Consider the following 18,864-nt stretch of genomic DNA (forward strand, 5'->3'; position numbering starts at 1 on the left):
CTGAATGTGTGTTTTTTTTTCTCCCAGCCCGTTTAAGCAGGAAGATTAGTTGGGCCAGAATAAATTGTGACCTTTGCTGTTTATGTTGCCTCAAGGTGTAAGGACTAACCAAAAAAAAAAAGAGTCCTTTCTACAATAGTAAATGTGGAGTCTAAATGTGACTTTCTACTGCAGCCCATTTCAACAGGTAACAAAGCAACCGCAGCCCATTTAAGCTTTAGGAAAAGATTTGTGGCGCCTCCTCAATAATGACGCGGCAGGAGGCCCGTCTAGTCGACTTTGACGGCTCGTCAAGCAGGGGGCGTGTCTGTAAGCTGTGAGTGACGGCTGACGGCCATTGTGTGAGCAAAGAATGACAGGCCGTCTTCTGAAAGTGCTTTTTTTGATTGACACGCGTTGCAGAGAGAGAGTGCGCACGTTGCACACACTCGCGCGCGCTCTCGCCTTCACAAATGAAAGTTTTTAGCTTTTGGTTGGTTTCACTGCTTCTTGTAAACAAGAGCAATTACAAGAGTGAGTGAGTGAGTGGCTTTGTCTGTGTGCGCATGTGATGTGTGAATGAATGGGTGAGGGTGTGCGTGTGTGGTGCGTGCGTGCGTGTGCGTGCGTGTGTGGTGAATGTGCGTGCGTGTGTGCGTGCCCCGGCGGTCTCATAAACTCACTGCGCCTGAGGCGAACACACGCACAGATGCTGTGAGCCACATGGAATCTCAGCCGGTCCGAGTGAAAGCTTTCAGGCTTCACACACACACACACACACACACACACACAAACTTGACAAATAACAGTGACCCGGCAGCCAGCGTTTGCCTCCGCTTTTCCCGCCGCAGAGTTTTAGCTTAGTGCGCGCACACACACACTCCAACATCATGCAATATTTGTGTGTTGGGATGTTTAATGAACACAGTTTTAATGGTAGCATCTTAACAATGTCAAATGGGTTTATATGTTAGCATGACGTTCGACTGCAGCCCGTTTAGGCCACAAAAAGATAGACTCAAATTCTAAGAGAATGGTAGTGACAACAAAATAAGAAGTGGCTGATGCCAAGTTAAATGTGTGATGCTGAATTTTTAGTGCAGCCTGTTGACGCAGCAAACTGCTTTCTACTGCAGCCCATTTAGGCAGGAATAAATTGAAGTAACTGTTTACATTGCTTCAACATGTAGTGACGACAGAAGAACAATTGCTAAAATAGTTTTGCATTTATCATAGTTATTCATTGTGTAATAAAGATAGATCCTAATTGTGTGAGTTTCTGCTGCAGCCCGTTTAGGCAGGGATGAAGTTGAATGTACTATATGTTCATATTGCTTCAAACTATAGTGACAACAAAAAACAAACAATTAATTCCTGTCATGTCACAATGTAGGTTACGTGTGACTTTGTATCGCAACCCGTTTAGGCAGCGAATGCTGTTTAAGTAATTGTGCCTGCTACTGGATCCTATCATGTTTCAGATGTAGAAACAGCAAAAGAACAAACCGTTAATCGTTCCTGAAGTGTTAGCCATGGAGGCCAATTTTCACTGCAACCCATTTAGGCCGGGAACATGTTGCAATTAATACGATACGATACGATACAATATACTTTTATTTTCCCCGTGGGGAACATTTTCCTGGACTCCGTCCAGCTGCAGTTTACAGTAAAGAAAAAAACAACAGAATAGAAAGAGATAAAATTAAAATTAAATAAGAAGTGCAGCAATAATTAGAATCACACTGGTTGCGTGCAATATTAATGATGTAACTACAAACTAAGGATGAACTGTCCCGAAAATAGTAAAGAAGGAGGCCAAGTACATATTCCTACTGCAGCCCATTGAGGCAGGCAAAATCTAGTCTTTCTAATACATACCATCTTTTCTGGTCTTTTGGTGTGGGTGACATCGTTGTTCTTTGCTGAAAGGACGGCGAGTGAGGACTCGAGTCCCATGCGGGAGAGCGATGATGTCATGTTTTTGAATGGCAAATGCTGATTGGCCGAGAGCTCGCGACTCCCCGGAGGAGGCCGAGCGACGCGAGAGCGAGCAGAAGGAGGGTGGGACGCGAAGACGGAGGTGGCAAAGTGAGGAGGCGGGTGCGAGACGCCGGCTCGCCAAGGCACGTGCGCGCGTGCGTGCGTGCGTGCGCGCGGATGAGTAATGGCCGCTGATGTCTCCCGTCGCTCTTGTGTCGTCCTTCTTCCGCTACTTCATTACACGCCATCAATCTCGTCTGCTTCGTGCGTGCGCGTGCGCGTGTGACTCGTGGGGGTGTTGAAGTCCCGGCGGCCGCTTCCTTGGAGCCTTGCTCTGTTTCTCACCTCAGCCCAAACTTCCTTCTCGGCAAGAAAGCCGCCAAGGAGAGTGAAAGGATGTGTGGGAAGGAGTGAGCGATCGAGCGAGGGAGCCAAGTGTGTGCGTTGTGGTGTGACAGAGCATTTGCGCACGTGCACGTGCAATGAGCCGTCACTGGGAGCGCAGCGTAATGCGTTTAGCGCAATTCGCCGCCGCGCTCAATAGGAATCTTTCCACAGGTGACATAATGGAGGCTGTTGGTCTCGCGCCGCCCCTCCACGAAAATCCATGCCTATTACTGCTAACAAAGCAGAATGGATGCGCGCCATCGATCGCGTGCCGCTTCAGGTTAAAGCGCCGCCAGGAGACTGGCTCGCTAACAGGAAGTAACTCTGTGACTCCACCTGCTAGCGTCGGGTCTGGCTGGACTGCTGTTGGCCATGCTGTGATGCTTTGTAACTCCCGAGCAACTCTCGCGGCCGCGTCGTTATTGCTCCCGACTAACCCGACCGACCGTGCAATTGTGGCTCACGACTACCGAGATTTTTCCGCGCGGCTCACATTGTTACTGCTCATCATGTCGACGTGACATATTGTTGCAGCTGCCAAACTCGACTGACCGTCATTATGTCTTTTAGAACTAACTCTACTATGCGAATATGACCTCTGCAGGGGTCCACATTAACTCTTTGACTGCCAGACGTTTTCAGAAAAGGGATGCCGTGGGTGCCAGCCGATTTAAGCATTTTTGACTGATCTTTCAAGGTCCATAGAAAATTATATGTTTGAACCATGGAAACACACATACTACCAAATGAAAGATTGGACTCTCATCTTTCATCTGAAAAAAAAGTTTGTTTCTACCTTATTCCGTTTTTCAGTAATCAACAATAGAAAATGGTTAGTTTCACCTCTGTTTTGAAACAAACGTCTTTTAACGTCTTTGGCACTCCTCCATAGGATTTTACTAAACGTTATTTAACGTTTTTGGCAGTCAAAGAGTTAACGGTGCCCTGATGGCCCGTGGACACCACGTGACAATAGTTCGTTAATCGGGCCACCGCTGAAAACTTTTAACTCCAGGATGCATTCTGGGAACCACAGATATGCAAAATAGGTCGATATGCCGGTGAAACGTACAGCGCGGCGCAGTGCGCTCCATGTTCGTAGATGACCGGGCGTCGAAAAACAAAACAAAAATAAGGACACGTGTTGCGTATTGATAGCAAATGTTGTCTTGGTGTCGTTTTGTGAAAATGGTTTGAAACGTCGCTCCTCAAAATTTGTATTATTGTGTACGGCAGTTGAAACGCGTGCGCTTTTGAACCACTTAGTGAGCTTGCGTTTACTGTGGCAGTTAGCATAGCATGTAGCATGTCGATTTGTCGCGTTCCAATTACGGCAGGTGAAAGAAAGCCTTCAATCGTGGCAAATAGTGTTCCATTTTGGGGGTCACTGTCTGTGCCTGCAGCAGACATTGATTTTGATGATCTGCTAAGTATTCTCAGCAATCAGTCTTCTATTTATAGTTCTCAGCATGCGACGCTACGGTATCCATTCAACCTCCGTGGCTTTCTTCTTCTGCCGTCTTCAGGACCACGTCGACGTGATTTATTGTTACACCTGACTAACTCTATTGACTTTGCCAACATGACATTCACAAATAACTCGACGCATTGTTTTTCTACTAACTAACTAAGTATGACTACTTGTTCCGCACGACTAATTCTACTGACTGTGTCAATGTTGTACTCACGACTAACCCTACTGACCATGTGACACCTTGTTAATCCCAACTAACTACGAGTACTTTGACACTCATGATTAACTCATGATTAACTCCAATATCCATGACTATGTGACACATTATGACTGATGACTAACTCTCCTGACCATGTCAGTGTATAAGTAACCGCATAGCACATTTTTACTCATGACTGCCTCTAATGGCTAAATGGCACATTGTTACCACAACTTACTTCACTGACTCAATGCGACACCACTAACTGCATGAATGCAAACACATTTTTTTTATACTTTTAGGGGTTGCTGTAACCTAACCCTAATTAGCATAACCCTTTAACCATCCACTTGGAAAAAGTTGCACCTTGACTGAAAAGAATAAAAGAAAAGAGTTGGAGGACTAAAGAGTGCGACCGGTCCAACTCGTTATGTGACTCATGAGTGAGTCATTTTTAGTCAAATAATGAGTGCAGCATAATACGCGATAACGCTGCCAGCCTCTTGTAGCGTGATGGCATCATCCAGCCTGCCGCCTGCTAACCGTGATTTATGCTCTCGCTAATTGCTCGGACATCTCACACACACACACACACACGCGCGCACACACACACACACACACACATACACATACACACACGCGTGTGACGTGACGGAAGATGGCCACCCGGGTGTGAGTAACCTTGACTGGTCTATTCCTGGCTGGTTAATTAGAGCAGGATCTCACTAATTAAAGGCGCCTCGCTCGCTTCCCCTCGCTTCCCCTCGCTTCCCCTTTCCCAGAATTCGGGGAGTCGATTAAAGCCGGGCAAACCTTTCAAAGGGTCCTTAGAGGACAAAAAATCATCTGAACGTTTCCGGATTGTCTTCCTGTCATAAAGTGAATCACTGCTAAATTACTGAATTGAAATCTCAGGTGAATTTGTCCTTTTTGTCAATTTAGAGACAAAAATACAGCCCAAAAAATCGTCAGATTCCGAGAAGTGCTTGCCTGAGTGACATTGCCGACTAACAAAACCCACCGCGACACTGACTCGCAACTAACTCGCATATCGATAATGGTGCGTTGTTACTCCCGACTAACTCTATTGATTATGTCAACGTGATACATTGCTACTCGTGACTAACTTTTGTGACTGTCATTGTGACAAGTTGATACTCACGACTAATGCTGCTAACCATGTTAATACCAATTCCAATTAACTCTATTGACAATGTCAATGTGACAGCTGGCTCCCAACTAACTCTTGACTCTTGGCAAACTATACTGACCATTTGACACATTCTGACTCCTGACTAACTCTGCTGACTGTGTCAGTGTGAGACATTGATGACAAACTGTGCTGACCATGTGATGCATGATATTACCTCCAACTGACTCGACTGACGCCGCCAACGTGACACATTACTAGTCATGACTATCTCACACCTGACTAACTCTCCATCCACCTGGCACATTATGCGCCATTTACTACTGGCTAAATCAATATGATATTTGCGACTAACTGTGCGGACCATTTAATGCATTGTTACTTCCAGCTGACTCCTCGTTACACATTTTTACTTCCAATTAATACCACATCAACCCGAAAAAGCAAACAAAAAAAGCAAAAATCTGGATTCCCATTGGGTGCCTTAAATATCATCCACAGCGGCGTAGATGAGAGCCAGTAAAAGCGAGCGGCCGTTTAACACGACTCGTCGGCACTAAACTGCGGAAAAGGGCATCGTGGGAGATAGTAGGGATGCCAAAACGGGTCTGGATTTGCCAGCCTACCTGTCAGGGGAGCGAGCTGGCAGGGGGTGGCGAACCTGAGGAAGGGGGGTGGGGGAGTGCAAATTGCAGACATGGAGTCAAACATGATGTGGAAGACGAGAGCTGAATGCGGGAGAGCCTTCGTCCTCACCCTCCTCATCCTCGCTGTCAGATGCACAAACAGCGGATGACGTAAGAGCGGCGCTTCATTAAACATTGAGAGGAGCGCGGAGCAGACAAGCCTCGGCGCGCAACGCACGCCAACATGCCGCTCGCGTGTGCGTGCGCGTTCCCGTTGCGCTGAAAGGCCAGGTCGAGAATGGCGGCGTGCGATTGTGATGGCGTCGCTAAAAATAGCTGCACAAGCACGGAACTCTCCTGACCAGGTCACGTGATTGCTCCCGACTAACTCTCCTGACCAGGTCACGTGATTGCTCCCGACTAACTCTACTGACCAGGTCACGTGATTGCTCCCGACTAACTCTCCTGACCAGGTCACGTGATTGCTCCCGACTAACTCTCCTGACCAGGTCACGTGATTGCTCCCGACTAACTCTCCTGACCAGGTCACGTGATTGCTCCCGACTAACTCTCCTGACCAGGTCACGTGATTGCTCCCGACTAACTCTCCTGACCAGGTCACGTGATTGCTCCCGACTAACTCTACTGACCAGGTCACGTGATTGCTCCCGACTAACTCTCCTGACCAGGTCACGTGATTGCTCCCGACTAACTCTCCTGACCAGGTCACGTGATTGCTCCCGACTAACTCTCCTGACCAGGTCACGTGATTGCTCCCGACTAACTCTACTGACCATGACACCGTGACACTCCTGACGAGCTCCGTTACTAGACTAACTCTCTTGACCATGACGCATTCTTACACAGTTCTAAGGACTATCAATATGACACTTACAACCATGTCGACATTACACGTTATTACTTGTGACTAACTGACCATGTCAACAAGAGACAATTGTTCCCAACTAACTCTCCTGACTATGCCATAGTGACAGATCTCACTCGTGACACTACTACTATGCATATGTGATATAATGTCACCACTAACTCTAGTAGGTCAATGTGATAGATTGTTACTCCCGACTAACTCTACTGGCCATGCTAGTATAACACCACCGACTAACTAGTAACATGTCAGAGTGACACATCCTTAATCTTGGCTAACTCTCCCGCCTAACTTGCCTCGGTGTGATAGATTATTTTGACCGACTAACTCTACTATGTTCATGTGGCACTCCTGACTAACTATATGTGATCAATTGTTACTACTGACTAACTCTACTGACTGTTGAGTACCAAAAAATGTAAAGTAGCACCGAATTGTGCCAACGAGTTACATGTGAGTGAACGCGTTTCCCGCATGCGTGCGCACATCTGGGCGGGCACACGCACTCTTCTAATGAGTCCACTCCATCAGCATATGTCAACATATGTTGAAGGCAACACTGTTGATTTTCCTCCGCGGAGCGATTCGTGCAGCGCTCGGGGAAAGCGGGGGGGGGGGGGAACGGGAACGAGGGGATGAAGGCGGCGGCAAAGCAGAGATGCAAAAGCATCCCTTTTAACACGTGCACTCGCACGCACGCACGCACGCATTTTCAGCATATTGAGCCATCTGTCGTGTCGCTAATTGGTATGCATGACAATGTTTTTCCGAGCCATAAAGCCTAATGAAAACGAGCACCCCGCCCGCCCGCCCGCCCTAATATCCCTTAATGTTATCGCCCAATCTCCACAGCGCGTTCTTTTCAGGCCCGACGCGGCACTTTCCTCTCTTTCTGTCGTTTCCACTGCCAGGTCCCGCCCATTTTTACTTCACTTTCCTCTCTTCTGCCTTTCTTGTGCCAGGCTGCACTCATTTGAAGTCCTCAGGCCCGACGTAGCAGTTCCCTCCCTTTCTGTCTTTTCTCTAACATGCTACACCCATTTGCAGGATTTTTTTTGCAGGCCCGATGTGGCAGCTGACTTTCTTCCCGTCTTTTCCTCTGTCGGTCTGCACTCATTCACGCTATTATCAAGTTAGTTTTCAGGCTCAACGCAATCGTCGTCCCACCTCCCAGACGCCACGCATTTCTGTCTGAATCTCTCGCCACATCCGGAGCACTTAAGCTACACGATTAGCGTGCGTAAAGTGTCAAGGGTGAATCGTTCCGTTGCAATCGAGCACTTCCCGCTGTCGCCATGGCAACAAGACGATGAAGACGACGCCGGAATGTGTCGTTTGAATGAAGCCACCGTGCTAAGCGTCATTAGCGTCGTTTATGCTAAAATGCGCTAATTTGGGAAAGAGCCGTGTTTTGCTGTGGGGAAACACAACCTTGGTACTTGTCATGCGTCGGTGTGTTGTCTTACGTGTGTATATGCGTGCGCATGTGTGCGCACGTCCTCATTAGCGCACGGCAGCTCGTTAGCGCACCGCTAGCCGAGCGCCGGGGCACCGGTGCAGCTTCATTAGCCACTGTGACATTTATCTGATGCTTTTCTCTCTCTCGGCGTGGCGTGTGTATAGATGGCGTACCGCCGTCCGTGTTACCATGGCGGCCGATGTGCACAAACACACACACACAACAATCAGCTATCATTCATTGATGCTAGCGGCGTACAGTAGATGCTAATGAACGTATGAAAGGAAAGTTGGTGCGAGTGGTGTGTGCGTGTGTGAAAAATGTGTATTTTTAAAAGAAAAAAGTATTTATTTATTTTTTCAAAATATTTGTCATTTTTATGTGAAGAAAAGGGTGTAATTCTTCTTTCATTCCAAGAAATTAGTTCTACTTTATGGTGGGAAACGTAGTTTGCAGCAACCTTTTTTCTTTTCTTTTTACAAATTACAGAGACTTTCTTTTGACATCTAAAATAAAAGTTTGATTCTATTTCCATCATTTGAACTTTTAAAATAACAGAAAAGAAACTGCCTTCTGCAAAAGTTTGGTCACCCCGCAGAGTTTATAGCGTGAACTGCCCGCTTTGGAAAGCTGAGACCCGAGAACGTCATGGATCGTTCACAATTGTTGTCTAGATAGACCAGGGTGATGATCTCAAAGGTTTTATTTATTTTTTATTTATTTATTTATTTTTTAGATCTCAAAGGTTTTCAATGCTGACTCATCTGATGTTGCCACAAACCAGATTACAAAGAAATAAAATATCAGGAAAAGCCTACATAAACACTGAAACTGAATATAATTGACACGCACAAAGCAGGAGAAGACTTGAATTTGCAAATGGAAACGTTTTGGAAAAAAGTTCTCTGGATCGATGAGGTTAAAATATAACTTTTTTTTACTTGGCTCGTTTACGCATAATAATACATATTTTTACCCAGGGTGCCCAAAAATTTGATCCCCACTGTAAATAACAGTGGTAATAATAATAATAATAATAATAATAATACTTTATAAATACAGTGCAGTGTGTAGTTACTGAAAATGTTTGTATTTAAAAATATATATATTAATTTTAGAAGATTTTGCATCACTTCATGCCAACAAAATTGTTGCGTTTCAAGAAAATAATTGCATTTTACATGTGGGAATTATTTAACAACACAAAATTGGCATTTTTCCGAGTGGGGAAAAAAGTATAACTTAACAAAAAAAATTCTACATTCTGCGAAATGCACAGAATTTGACAATTTTCTTTAACTCTTTGACTGCCAGACGTTTTCAGAAAAGGGATGCCGTGGGTGCCAGCCGATTTTAAGCATTTTGACTGATCTTTCAAGGTCCACAGAAAATTATGTGTTTGGACTATGGAAACACACATACTACCAAATGAAAGATTGGACTCTCATCTTTCATCAGAAAAAAAAAAGTTTGTTTCTACCTTATTCCGTTTTTCAGTAATCAACTATAGAAAATGGTTAGTTTCACCTCTGTTTTGGAAAAAACGTCTTTTAACGTCTTTGGCACTCCTCCATAGGATTTTACTAAACGTTATTTAACGTTTTTGGCAGTCAAAGAGTTAAATGATTTTAAGGGGGAAAAAAAACGTAAGCAGTCGTGAGTAGTGCGCGTGCGTGTGTGTGTGTGTGTGTGTGTGTGTGTGTGTGTGTGTGAGATCTTGCAGCACTTGAGATCTTTCACTTCCTGCGTGGAGAAAGCCATGTTTGACACCGTGCTCGTCAACAAGATTAGTTCCCCCCCCCTGCACCCCCGTGGGAGCGCGGCCCGCCCTGCAAACACGCTGCCAGTCAGAGGACGCGCGTGTGACATCTCAGCCCTTCCACGAACCCGCTGCCGCCGCCGCCGCCGCCGCTGCACAGCGAGGCGAGCGAGGATGTGTCTTTTCGAGCAGAAACAGAAGGTGCAAGCAGCGGGAGGATAAAGAGTGCAGCCAACCTCAACTGCAGCTCGGGCTTAGGATGCCTGCAAAAATGGGCCATCGTTCGAGTGGAAAAAAAGATTTCATCTTACAAGAAGAAGAAAAAAAAGGAGAAATAGCCTCTTTTAGAGGAAAAAAATGTTTACAACCCAAAAAATGACCTGCACGAAATCTGGTTGTTTTTTCAAGATTTAAGTTGCGCTATCGTATGTTATACAGTATTTCGGGAATCATTTGTCAGATACTGTATAGCTTATGTCGTTCACTGAAAGCAGACAAGGTTGGAATTCTAATGATAACAATTCAAATGTCTGCTGGTCTTCAACGTTGTTGATGCGAAGCCGAGGGTCTGACGCTCCGCTGTCAATTTCAAGCTTGAAGGCAACTTGTGTAACACACGGCCACCAGTAGATGGCAGCCATCCCATTTTAGATTTGACCTCGTTTGTGAGTACACAAGAAAGACGACAAGTCGCGATCTCGAAAAGCTAACAGGTTGGATGTCTAGACTTTTTTTTTTCTTTTTTTCGTTTTTTACGCTCTATCAGACGGTCTGTATGTCTATTATTGGCATTGTGGGCGTTATTGGAAGTGAGTGTGTCATACGTGTGTCAGTGCTTTGAAGTGAGAGCTTGAATGTATGAATGTATGACGTGCCTTTTGGTGAGCTAGCGTCATTGACTAAATCCGTTGTTTTTGCTAGCAAGAAGCCATTCCTAAATGTTTTTGGAGCTAAAACTAATAGCATCAAAGTCATCATTCTGCTTTGTTTCACAATTTTCATTTTCTGCTGTTTTTGTCTGATTTTAGCCAAACGGAAAAAAGGTAGAATCCAAAGAAAAGAGTCGAAACTTTGATGTGTATGCAATCATAGAATAAGATGCTGTGCGGGTCTTGAAAGATCAGTCGGAATAATATGGCCGACTCGCCCTTGAAGACGGCTTCCGGTCAATGCGTTAAAGAGCCGACGTTCAATTTTGTAAGCGTTGCCGTAGTTTCCCATTGAAACTTGCCAAGCTTGCCTCAACGTTGGCAAGCCTGCATGTAAACAAAAGGGACGCCGTTTGGGTGTTGAACATTATCGGCTTGGAAGTGGCGTCAACGGCATCGCCACAAACATTGCTCTTAAATTGAGGAAGATGGAGAAGCTGTTATGGGAGAGCGTCCACTGCCACTTAATCCATGGCCTGGACACACACACACACACGCGCCTGCACGCACACGCACGCGCACACACACAGAGCCGGCAGTCACCTTGCAGGGGTGAAGCTCTTCATTGTGTCGGCGCGGCCAGCGAGTGGCAGCGCAGCGCCGTGACGCTGCGATGACAATGAGGGATTGTACACACACACACACACACAAAGAGACACACACACACACACAGTACAGTATCGTACCGCGGCCCCAAGCCACCGACCGCCACAGTCTCGGTCGGCGCTGGCCCCATGGCCGACATGTCCTTCAGGTCGCTGAAGGAATTTGGCGTTTCTGCCGAGCGCCTGGGCTCGTTCTGCAAGCGATGGATGACGCGAGGTGAAAGGTCGGAATCTTGTCTTTGTCCTTTTTCGACATGTGCTCAACCCCCACAACGCCACGGATTGTCATGACTCTTGAATTGTACATTTTTAAGAGTCGTATGGGATCGTTGAAGCTCGTACGCGAGCGACTATTAATGACGAGCCTCGTGTACGTAACACGAGTTTTTTTTTTTTTTCCCCGGGGAGAGCTCAGTATTGATCATTTGACATGTCATCATCATTGTTCTCCCTACACTACAGACACTTATGTTTATGCTTTATGGTTATGTACTCCGGTTATGTATTTCTGGACTAAAGTCTTAGAAAAACTTTCCGCTATTTTGGACTGTAGGATACCTTTATCTCCAAACTTGTGTTTGCTAGGTGACCTAACAACAACTGACTTACCACATAAACAATTTCAATCTACACTTGTAGCCCTTACTATCGCTAAAAAAACAATTCTTGTTAACTGGAAAAATAAACAAACTCTGAATATCACATTTTAATGGAAAAAATATCGGCCTCAAATAAAAACCAAATATCAAAATTTATAGAAACAAATTCCGGTTACTTAATTCTGTCTGTTAGCGAGAGCCACCACATCGTGACAACTTACATTGATGTTTCTGCATCTGGCAATTTATTATTATATTATATTATTAGTATGGGATTTTTTTTTAATGGGCTTTAGGTGAGCTGATGAATACACACACGCTCGCACGCACGCACGCACATACTCACCCACACGCACATACACATACTCACCCACATACAAAAAAAAGGGTATATATATATATATATATATATATATATATATGTATATGTATTTAAAAAAAAAAAAAAACATTTATTAAATTTTTTTTAATTGATTTGTTGGATTTTTAAAAAAATAAAATAAAATAGGAGAGCAATGATGATATCAAATCGAATGAACAATACTGAGCTCTCCTGTAAAATAAAAAAAAAATAAAAATAAAATAAAATCATTGTTCTCCCTTTTTTAAATTTTTTTTTATGTGCGTGCGTGCGTGCGTGCGTTCGTGTAAAAAAAAAATAAGAGTAAGAATAAGAGCGATGGATGACGCGAGGTGAAAGGTCGGAATCTTGTCTTTGTCCTTTTTCAACATGTGCTCAACCCCCACAACGTCACGGATTGTCATGACTCTTGAATTGTACATTTTTAAGAGTCGTCTGGGATCGTTGAAGCTCGTACGCGAGCGACTATCAGTGACGATCCTCGTGTACGTAACGCGAGTTTGTGATCGTGTACGCGCTGGACGCGTCGTTGGCTGTGATTTGTGGATCCCGTAGCTTGTAGTGCGGCTGCCCCGTGTGTTGACGTAGCTGGCTGTTGTTTCAACGTTTACAATCACCATCAAAACATCCAGGCTAATTTGTATTAGCCACTCTTATGTTAGCATGAAGCTAATGATGCGATTTGGTTGAAGAGTTTGGTGTTTAAATATACAATGCAGAATTATTTTTGGGCTACAGTCAGTAAGAAATGCAAATTGCTGATGTTTAATGTAAACATGAACAGGAATGACTTTTTTTGTTTTTTTAGGAAGGTGTAAAAGGAATAGTTTAGCTTTTTTTTGGGGGGGGGGTGAAGTACTAATAAGGATATTTGTTATTGCTTTGGCTCCATCTGAAGAGCCCTGGCAGTGTTAATATGTATCACGCTATATTATTATTTTTTAACAAGCCAAGACATCTGTTCGCCATCTGCGTTCACGTGTTGGATGAGTTTTGTGCGGCAGAACAACTTGGCATCGGCAAAATTCTGCCCCAATAAGTCTTCCCAAAAGAGTGCAAACGGTCAAAGACTTCTTCTTTTTTTCCCCAAATTTTTTTTCTCTTTAAATTTTGCCATATTTACTAGTAAAACGCACATTTCTTGTAAAAAGAAAAATATTGACCAATTTGATTTCAACATTTGTGGCCTCGGGTGCAAATCCACAGCACCGTTAACCCAGTTTTTTGTGCCATCTCTTTGTGGGCAGTAACGGCACGGCCGGGAAGATGAACGGCGCGCTGGAGCATTCGGACCAGCCCGACCCGGACGCCATCAAGATGTTCGTGGGCCAAATTCCGCGCTCCTGGTCGGAGAAGGAACTCAAGGAGCTGTTTGAGCCCTACGGCGCCGTCTACCAGATTAACATCTTGCGGGACCGCAGCCAGAACCCGCCACAGAGCAAAGGTATCACCGCCCAACATCATCAGAACCCTTTTTAAGTTTTTCTTGCGAAAAGGGAGATTTCACATTTCGCAAGTTGAACATTAAACACTTCACTTAAATATAACCAAGTAGAAAAAAGCTTCGTACTCGTATTTTGACCACTGAGACGACACACTTTGCTATTTCATCCGCAGGTTGGCCTACTTGTAAAATTATGAATTTCGTTGTGTTATTTTTAGGGGTGTGATTAAAATTATTTATCGTAATTAATCGCATGACTTCAATAGTTAACTCACGATTAATCGCAAATTTTATATTGATTCTAAATGTACAATCATTTTTTTTTATACGTTTTATAAAAGTGACAAAAATGAAGTCTTAATTGAAATATGGCTGCATCGTCATTGATACAGTGATTTCGTAATTCATAAAATTGAGTTAAAATTAAAAAGTGTACTTGACTTTAAAAAAACGAGTGTGATATTGATTTGTGTTGTGGTCATTTTCTGCCTCTAGATGGCATCATTGCATATGTAAGACGTTGGTGACAGCTCAGTGTATTTTTCTTTTCATATTTAGAGCGGTCTCATCTTTAACATAAAGGAACTTGTGAAATTCTGCACATTTTTTAAATTGTAAAATGCAACTTGACCCCAGACTCTGCAAATATATGCATTCATATTCAATTTTTTTACTGATAAATGTTGATGTGTCTGCTGCGTTGTGACTGGAATTCCCCCAGTACAGGCTTTTTCCAAGTAAGGGGCGGTCATTAATCGCCCGTTCAAAAAATGAGTGGCAGGGCCTCCGCAACGTGGTTCACTACCCAAAAAGCCCGAATACGAGACCGTGATATAAAAAAGTGAAGAAAAAAAGAAAAAAAACCTTCAATGCTCATAAAAGTTGAATACAAATTGTTCCTGAATAAAAAGGGAAAAATAAACAGTTCAACTCCAGCAACAAGGTCTGACATCCCAACGGCGGCATCCGTTTAATCGCGCAACCAAGACAAACGCAGCGAAAGCAAAATGAGCATTTTGCGCGCGCCATTTGACGCAAATGAGCGCTTGCGTTCTTCCAAACGTCAGCTCCATTTTGTGCCGCCGCCTTTTGTCTTTCCTCTTTGATGAACTTGTCAAGTGCAGCGGGCGACGAAGGCGCCGCCATATTAACACGCATCCAGTCGACTAGAAGGAAGGTGGGAGGCGAACGGTGGGGAGGGTGACGACAATCCTGATGAGGCGGGTTGGGCAGCGCGCCAAAAGAGGAAGCGAGCCGGTTGAGATGGCGGCGGAAACGCACATTTGAAGGAAAACTTCTCAAGCGACGCCACAGAATCAAAAAGGTGAGGCGGCTAGATGGGAAGCAAACAAGGCGGGTGGATTCTTCCACAGAAACAAAACACGGCAATAATGTGCAAGCTAAGGCTTCACAAACCTTCATAAATTTGCATTTGGCGAGGGAGAACAAGCCCAGCAAAGAACGGAAATCCATTTCTTTGGCAGCCCATTTGGGCAGCAAATAGCTAGCTAACCCTAGCTACAGTCAAATCTGTATCAGCTGACATTTACAGCAGACATTGTTAGTTTTCACATAAATGTTCTAAACTTTCACTTTGTTTGCATCATATTTACATTGCAGCCCGTTTAGGCAGCAAACTATTTGGGCCTACAAGAGCTGGTTGATACCACCGGCAAATCCATTTGGTGTCCAGTGGAGTTTGTTTGCTCTTTGTTTCAGTATTTTCACTTCATTTCAGTCAAATCCAACACTGCTTGATTGATCTCTCTATCTTTCCAATTTTGTTGACAAATTTCACTTGCATCATGTCTACATTGTTTTCTATGGCAGCCCGTTTCGGCAGCAAACTATTTGGGCCTACAAAAGCTGGTTGATACCTAAACGGACTGTGACTTACATTGTTAGTTTGTCAAGTTTCACCCACTGTAAGGCTTTACATTTATTCCATTTCTACGGCAGCCCGTTTAGGCGCCAAGCTGAGGCTGAATGAGTTGGTTGGTAATACACGGTCCATCGGTTTTTAAATTGACACTAAACAAGCTAACCATGTTGGCAAATGTCCAATAAGCCCCCTGATGAGCAATACTGATAGAATTAATCATCCGCATCCCGTCTATTAACACTTAAAACGTACATTTTCCACTCGATTTCTTCCTGGCTGAGTCAGTGAGGCCTTTTCAAAGTGTTGCCAATGTCCGCGTCGTCTCATATTGACACATGTACTGACACATTTTTATTGGGTTCATGTGCTGCAGGCCTTGAGATTACCCCCCCCCCCCCCTCCCACCGCCCCCCACACCACCACATCAATGACCGGTCACCATCGTCACCACCCTTGAAATGAGTTGTTTTGTACTGACTCAAGAGCATCACCAGCTGCCGCTTGATCAGGAGGCCTTGTTTATTTGTTTTTTTACGTCTTCCGCCATGAAGCGGCGGAAACGTCGGGTTTGATGGCGGCTCTTATTGGCCTTGTTAGCCGCCCGGCCCCGCAGAGCCCGTCGCTTCTTTGAACCTCATCTGCACCCGCTCAGCTCCACGGAGCCGTACAGTAATCTCGTCGATGTCGGCGAGGTCCCCGTCTCGCTCTGTTTACCTTCCGTCGGTGGAGGTGCCGCCTGAAAGGAATCATTGGGTGGCGGGAGCAGGGTGACGCTGCCCTCCGCTTGTGCTTTGTGTCGGTAAAAACATTCGGCGGAAAGAGGAAGTTTTACAGTTTTATGGCGGCTCCTCGTTACTGGAGACTTCGGATCCAGCCCGTCGTGTTAATCCTCCTGGTACTTCACATTTACTTCCCATTTAGGCACCTACAGGGCATACATTTAGATATGTTTCCTCATCTATGTATGTATATATGTATCTATTTATTTAATTATTTATTTTAGTTAGTTTCACTTTGCTGTCATCAAATTCATCTATGGCAACCCGTTTAGCCAGCAAACAATCTGTGGTTCCACACACTGGGTGGTGATACAGAGCTGAATACAAGTAAATGTAAATGATATTTACAGCAAAGAGGTTCTTCTATTTTATACTTTCATAGCTATATCTCGCTTTTGTCATGTTTGGCAGCCCATTTAGACAGAAATGGATCTATGGAGTCGTTGGGTAGTGGTGAGGCTGCCCGCTACTTGCGTTTTGTATCTGTACACGTTTGGAAGAGGCAGGGAGTGAATTTAGGTTGAATGTTGTTTAAAAAAGATTCTTCTCTGGCAACCCATTTAGGCAGCAAATAAGTTGGCTGTGCTGATATCCAGTTTGCTATCGATCTGAATTGATATCGATGCCAAATACTTTGTTCTTCTGTTACGTTTCTTTAGCAACCCATTGAGGCAAAAAACAAGTTGGGCCTGCACGAGCTTCTTTCTGATATTCATGACAACTGATATGTATGCCCGAAGGATCGTATTTTTCTTGTTTTTTTTTCTGTTTTCAGTTTCAACGCTTTAACTTGCTCTTATTTGGTTTACATTCTATCTCTATGGCAGCCCGTTTAGGCAGAATGCAAGCTAGGTTGACAGGATCCACAGTCGAATCCATTTCATACAACATTTGTTTGAAAGTTCCACCTTGCGGATAGCAAGTGGTTCAACTTCATTTCTATGGCAACCCGTCTATGTAGAAAACTGGTTGTTGCTACCTGTATAATTGATGCAAGATTTGTTTTTCTCTTTTTAAGCTAACTAAACTTAACTAACTTTCTCTCATTGTGTTTACATTCTATTTCTATGGCAACCCGTTTAGGCAGCAAACAAGCTTGGCCCTAAGTGTGTATCCCTACGAAGTGGAATGTTAGTATTCCGATGACATGCGTCACATTCGGGTCCACCTTGAAGCCGTTTGAATTTTTCCCCTCACGGAGGTCGAAGTGGACCCCGTTTGTTTCCATCCCATCTTCATCATCGTGGTGTTTTCCTTTGCCACAATTTTCCACTCCACAAAAGAGCTCGGCGAAAAATCCGTACGCAGCAAATCCTTCCCGCCGCCGTGTTTATGTCTCGGACTTAAGAACATCATTTGCCGTGCCTGCCGCTCGCTCGCTCGCTCTCCTTTAATCGCTCGTTGTTTTGCTGCCCTGCGGGCGGCGGAACGCAGGTGTGTGCGTTGATCTACGTGCGTGTGTGCACTAGTTCGCGCTTTGTCCTCACTAGTAGGCAAAGTGTTGGACAGCTACACGTTAGCGGTGAAGCAAACCTCTACACTAGATGGCAATTAATGTGCTAGGGCACTCTTTGTCCTCACTAGACAAGCCATTAAAGTGCACTAGTACAACCACTTTTTATTACTAGTGAACCAATGTGCAGCACTAGTCACACTGCTAGGCCCAATTAGTAGGCATGTGTCATGCACTAGTAGACTCCTGATCAAGGACATCAAATGTGTATAGAAATATAATGTGCGTGCGTGCGTGTGTGTGTTTCTGCTGACTGTGGTGGTCCGGGGAATAGCGTTGCCCCAACTGTTAGCTTAATGTGTTTGGAGTTAATAACCAGATGAGACGTCGGGCGAGTGAGAAATGGAGTAATTTGGCCTTTTTTGTTTTTTTTCCCCCCAACTATTTTTTCCTCTTTTTTTTCTTTTTTCTTTTTTTGCATGCGCGGGGAGAAAGATTTGGATGGTGGAGAAGATCGAGAGCGAGCGAGACAAAGAGAGCCAGAGGGGTAAACACAAAGCGGCCGGCTCGCTCCAACGCAAGCCTCTGCGCGTGTGCGTGTGTGTGTGTGTGCGCGTGTGTGTGTTGGCAGGGGACACGTTGTGTCATTTATCTTAATGATGGCGCCTGCCCACATGCGGCGCACAACAAGTTTAATGTCTTCATTAGCACGCGCGCACACCCGGCCCGTTAAGGGCCCGCCGAGCCCCCTTGTGCAAATCAGCGGCGATAATCCACAAAAGTGTGAACGGACTCTTAAAAAGCGGCGGTGGCGGCGCCGGCTTCACTTGAAGCCGCTCTCAGGCCCGGCCGATCAGGTTTGATTCCGACTGGCAGCCTGCTGGCTGTCGTTGACCTCGCGTTAGCCCGCTAA

At 44.9% G+C, this 18,864-nt stretch overlaps 1 protein-coding gene across 10 annotated transcripts in view; it reads left to right on the forward strand.

Annotated features, from left to right (window-relative positions):
* celf2 (cugbp, Elav-like family member 2) overlaps positions 1-18,864 on the forward strand; it is a 131,744-nt gene that overhangs the window by 72,290 nt on the left and 40,590 nt on the right. For all 10 annotated transcript variants that reach the window (XM_077544230.1, XM_077544229.1, XM_077544223.1 and 7 more), the window contains one exon: positions 13,641-13,837. In XM_077544230.1, coding sequence (XP_077400356.1) covers positions 13,660-13,837 — 178 coding nt within the window. In that variant the 5' untranslated portion in view covers positions 13,641-13,659. The remainder of the gene's footprint in view (positions 1-13,640; positions 13,838-18,864) is intronic.

This window comes from Vanacampus margaritifer, chromosome 15 (genome assembly GCF_051991255.1).
Source record: "Vanacampus margaritifer isolate UIUO_Vmar chromosome 15, RoL_Vmar_1.0, whole genome shotgun sequence".
NCBI lineage: Eukaryota > Metazoa > Chordata > Actinopteri > Syngnathiformes > Syngnathidae > Vanacampus > Vanacampus margaritifer.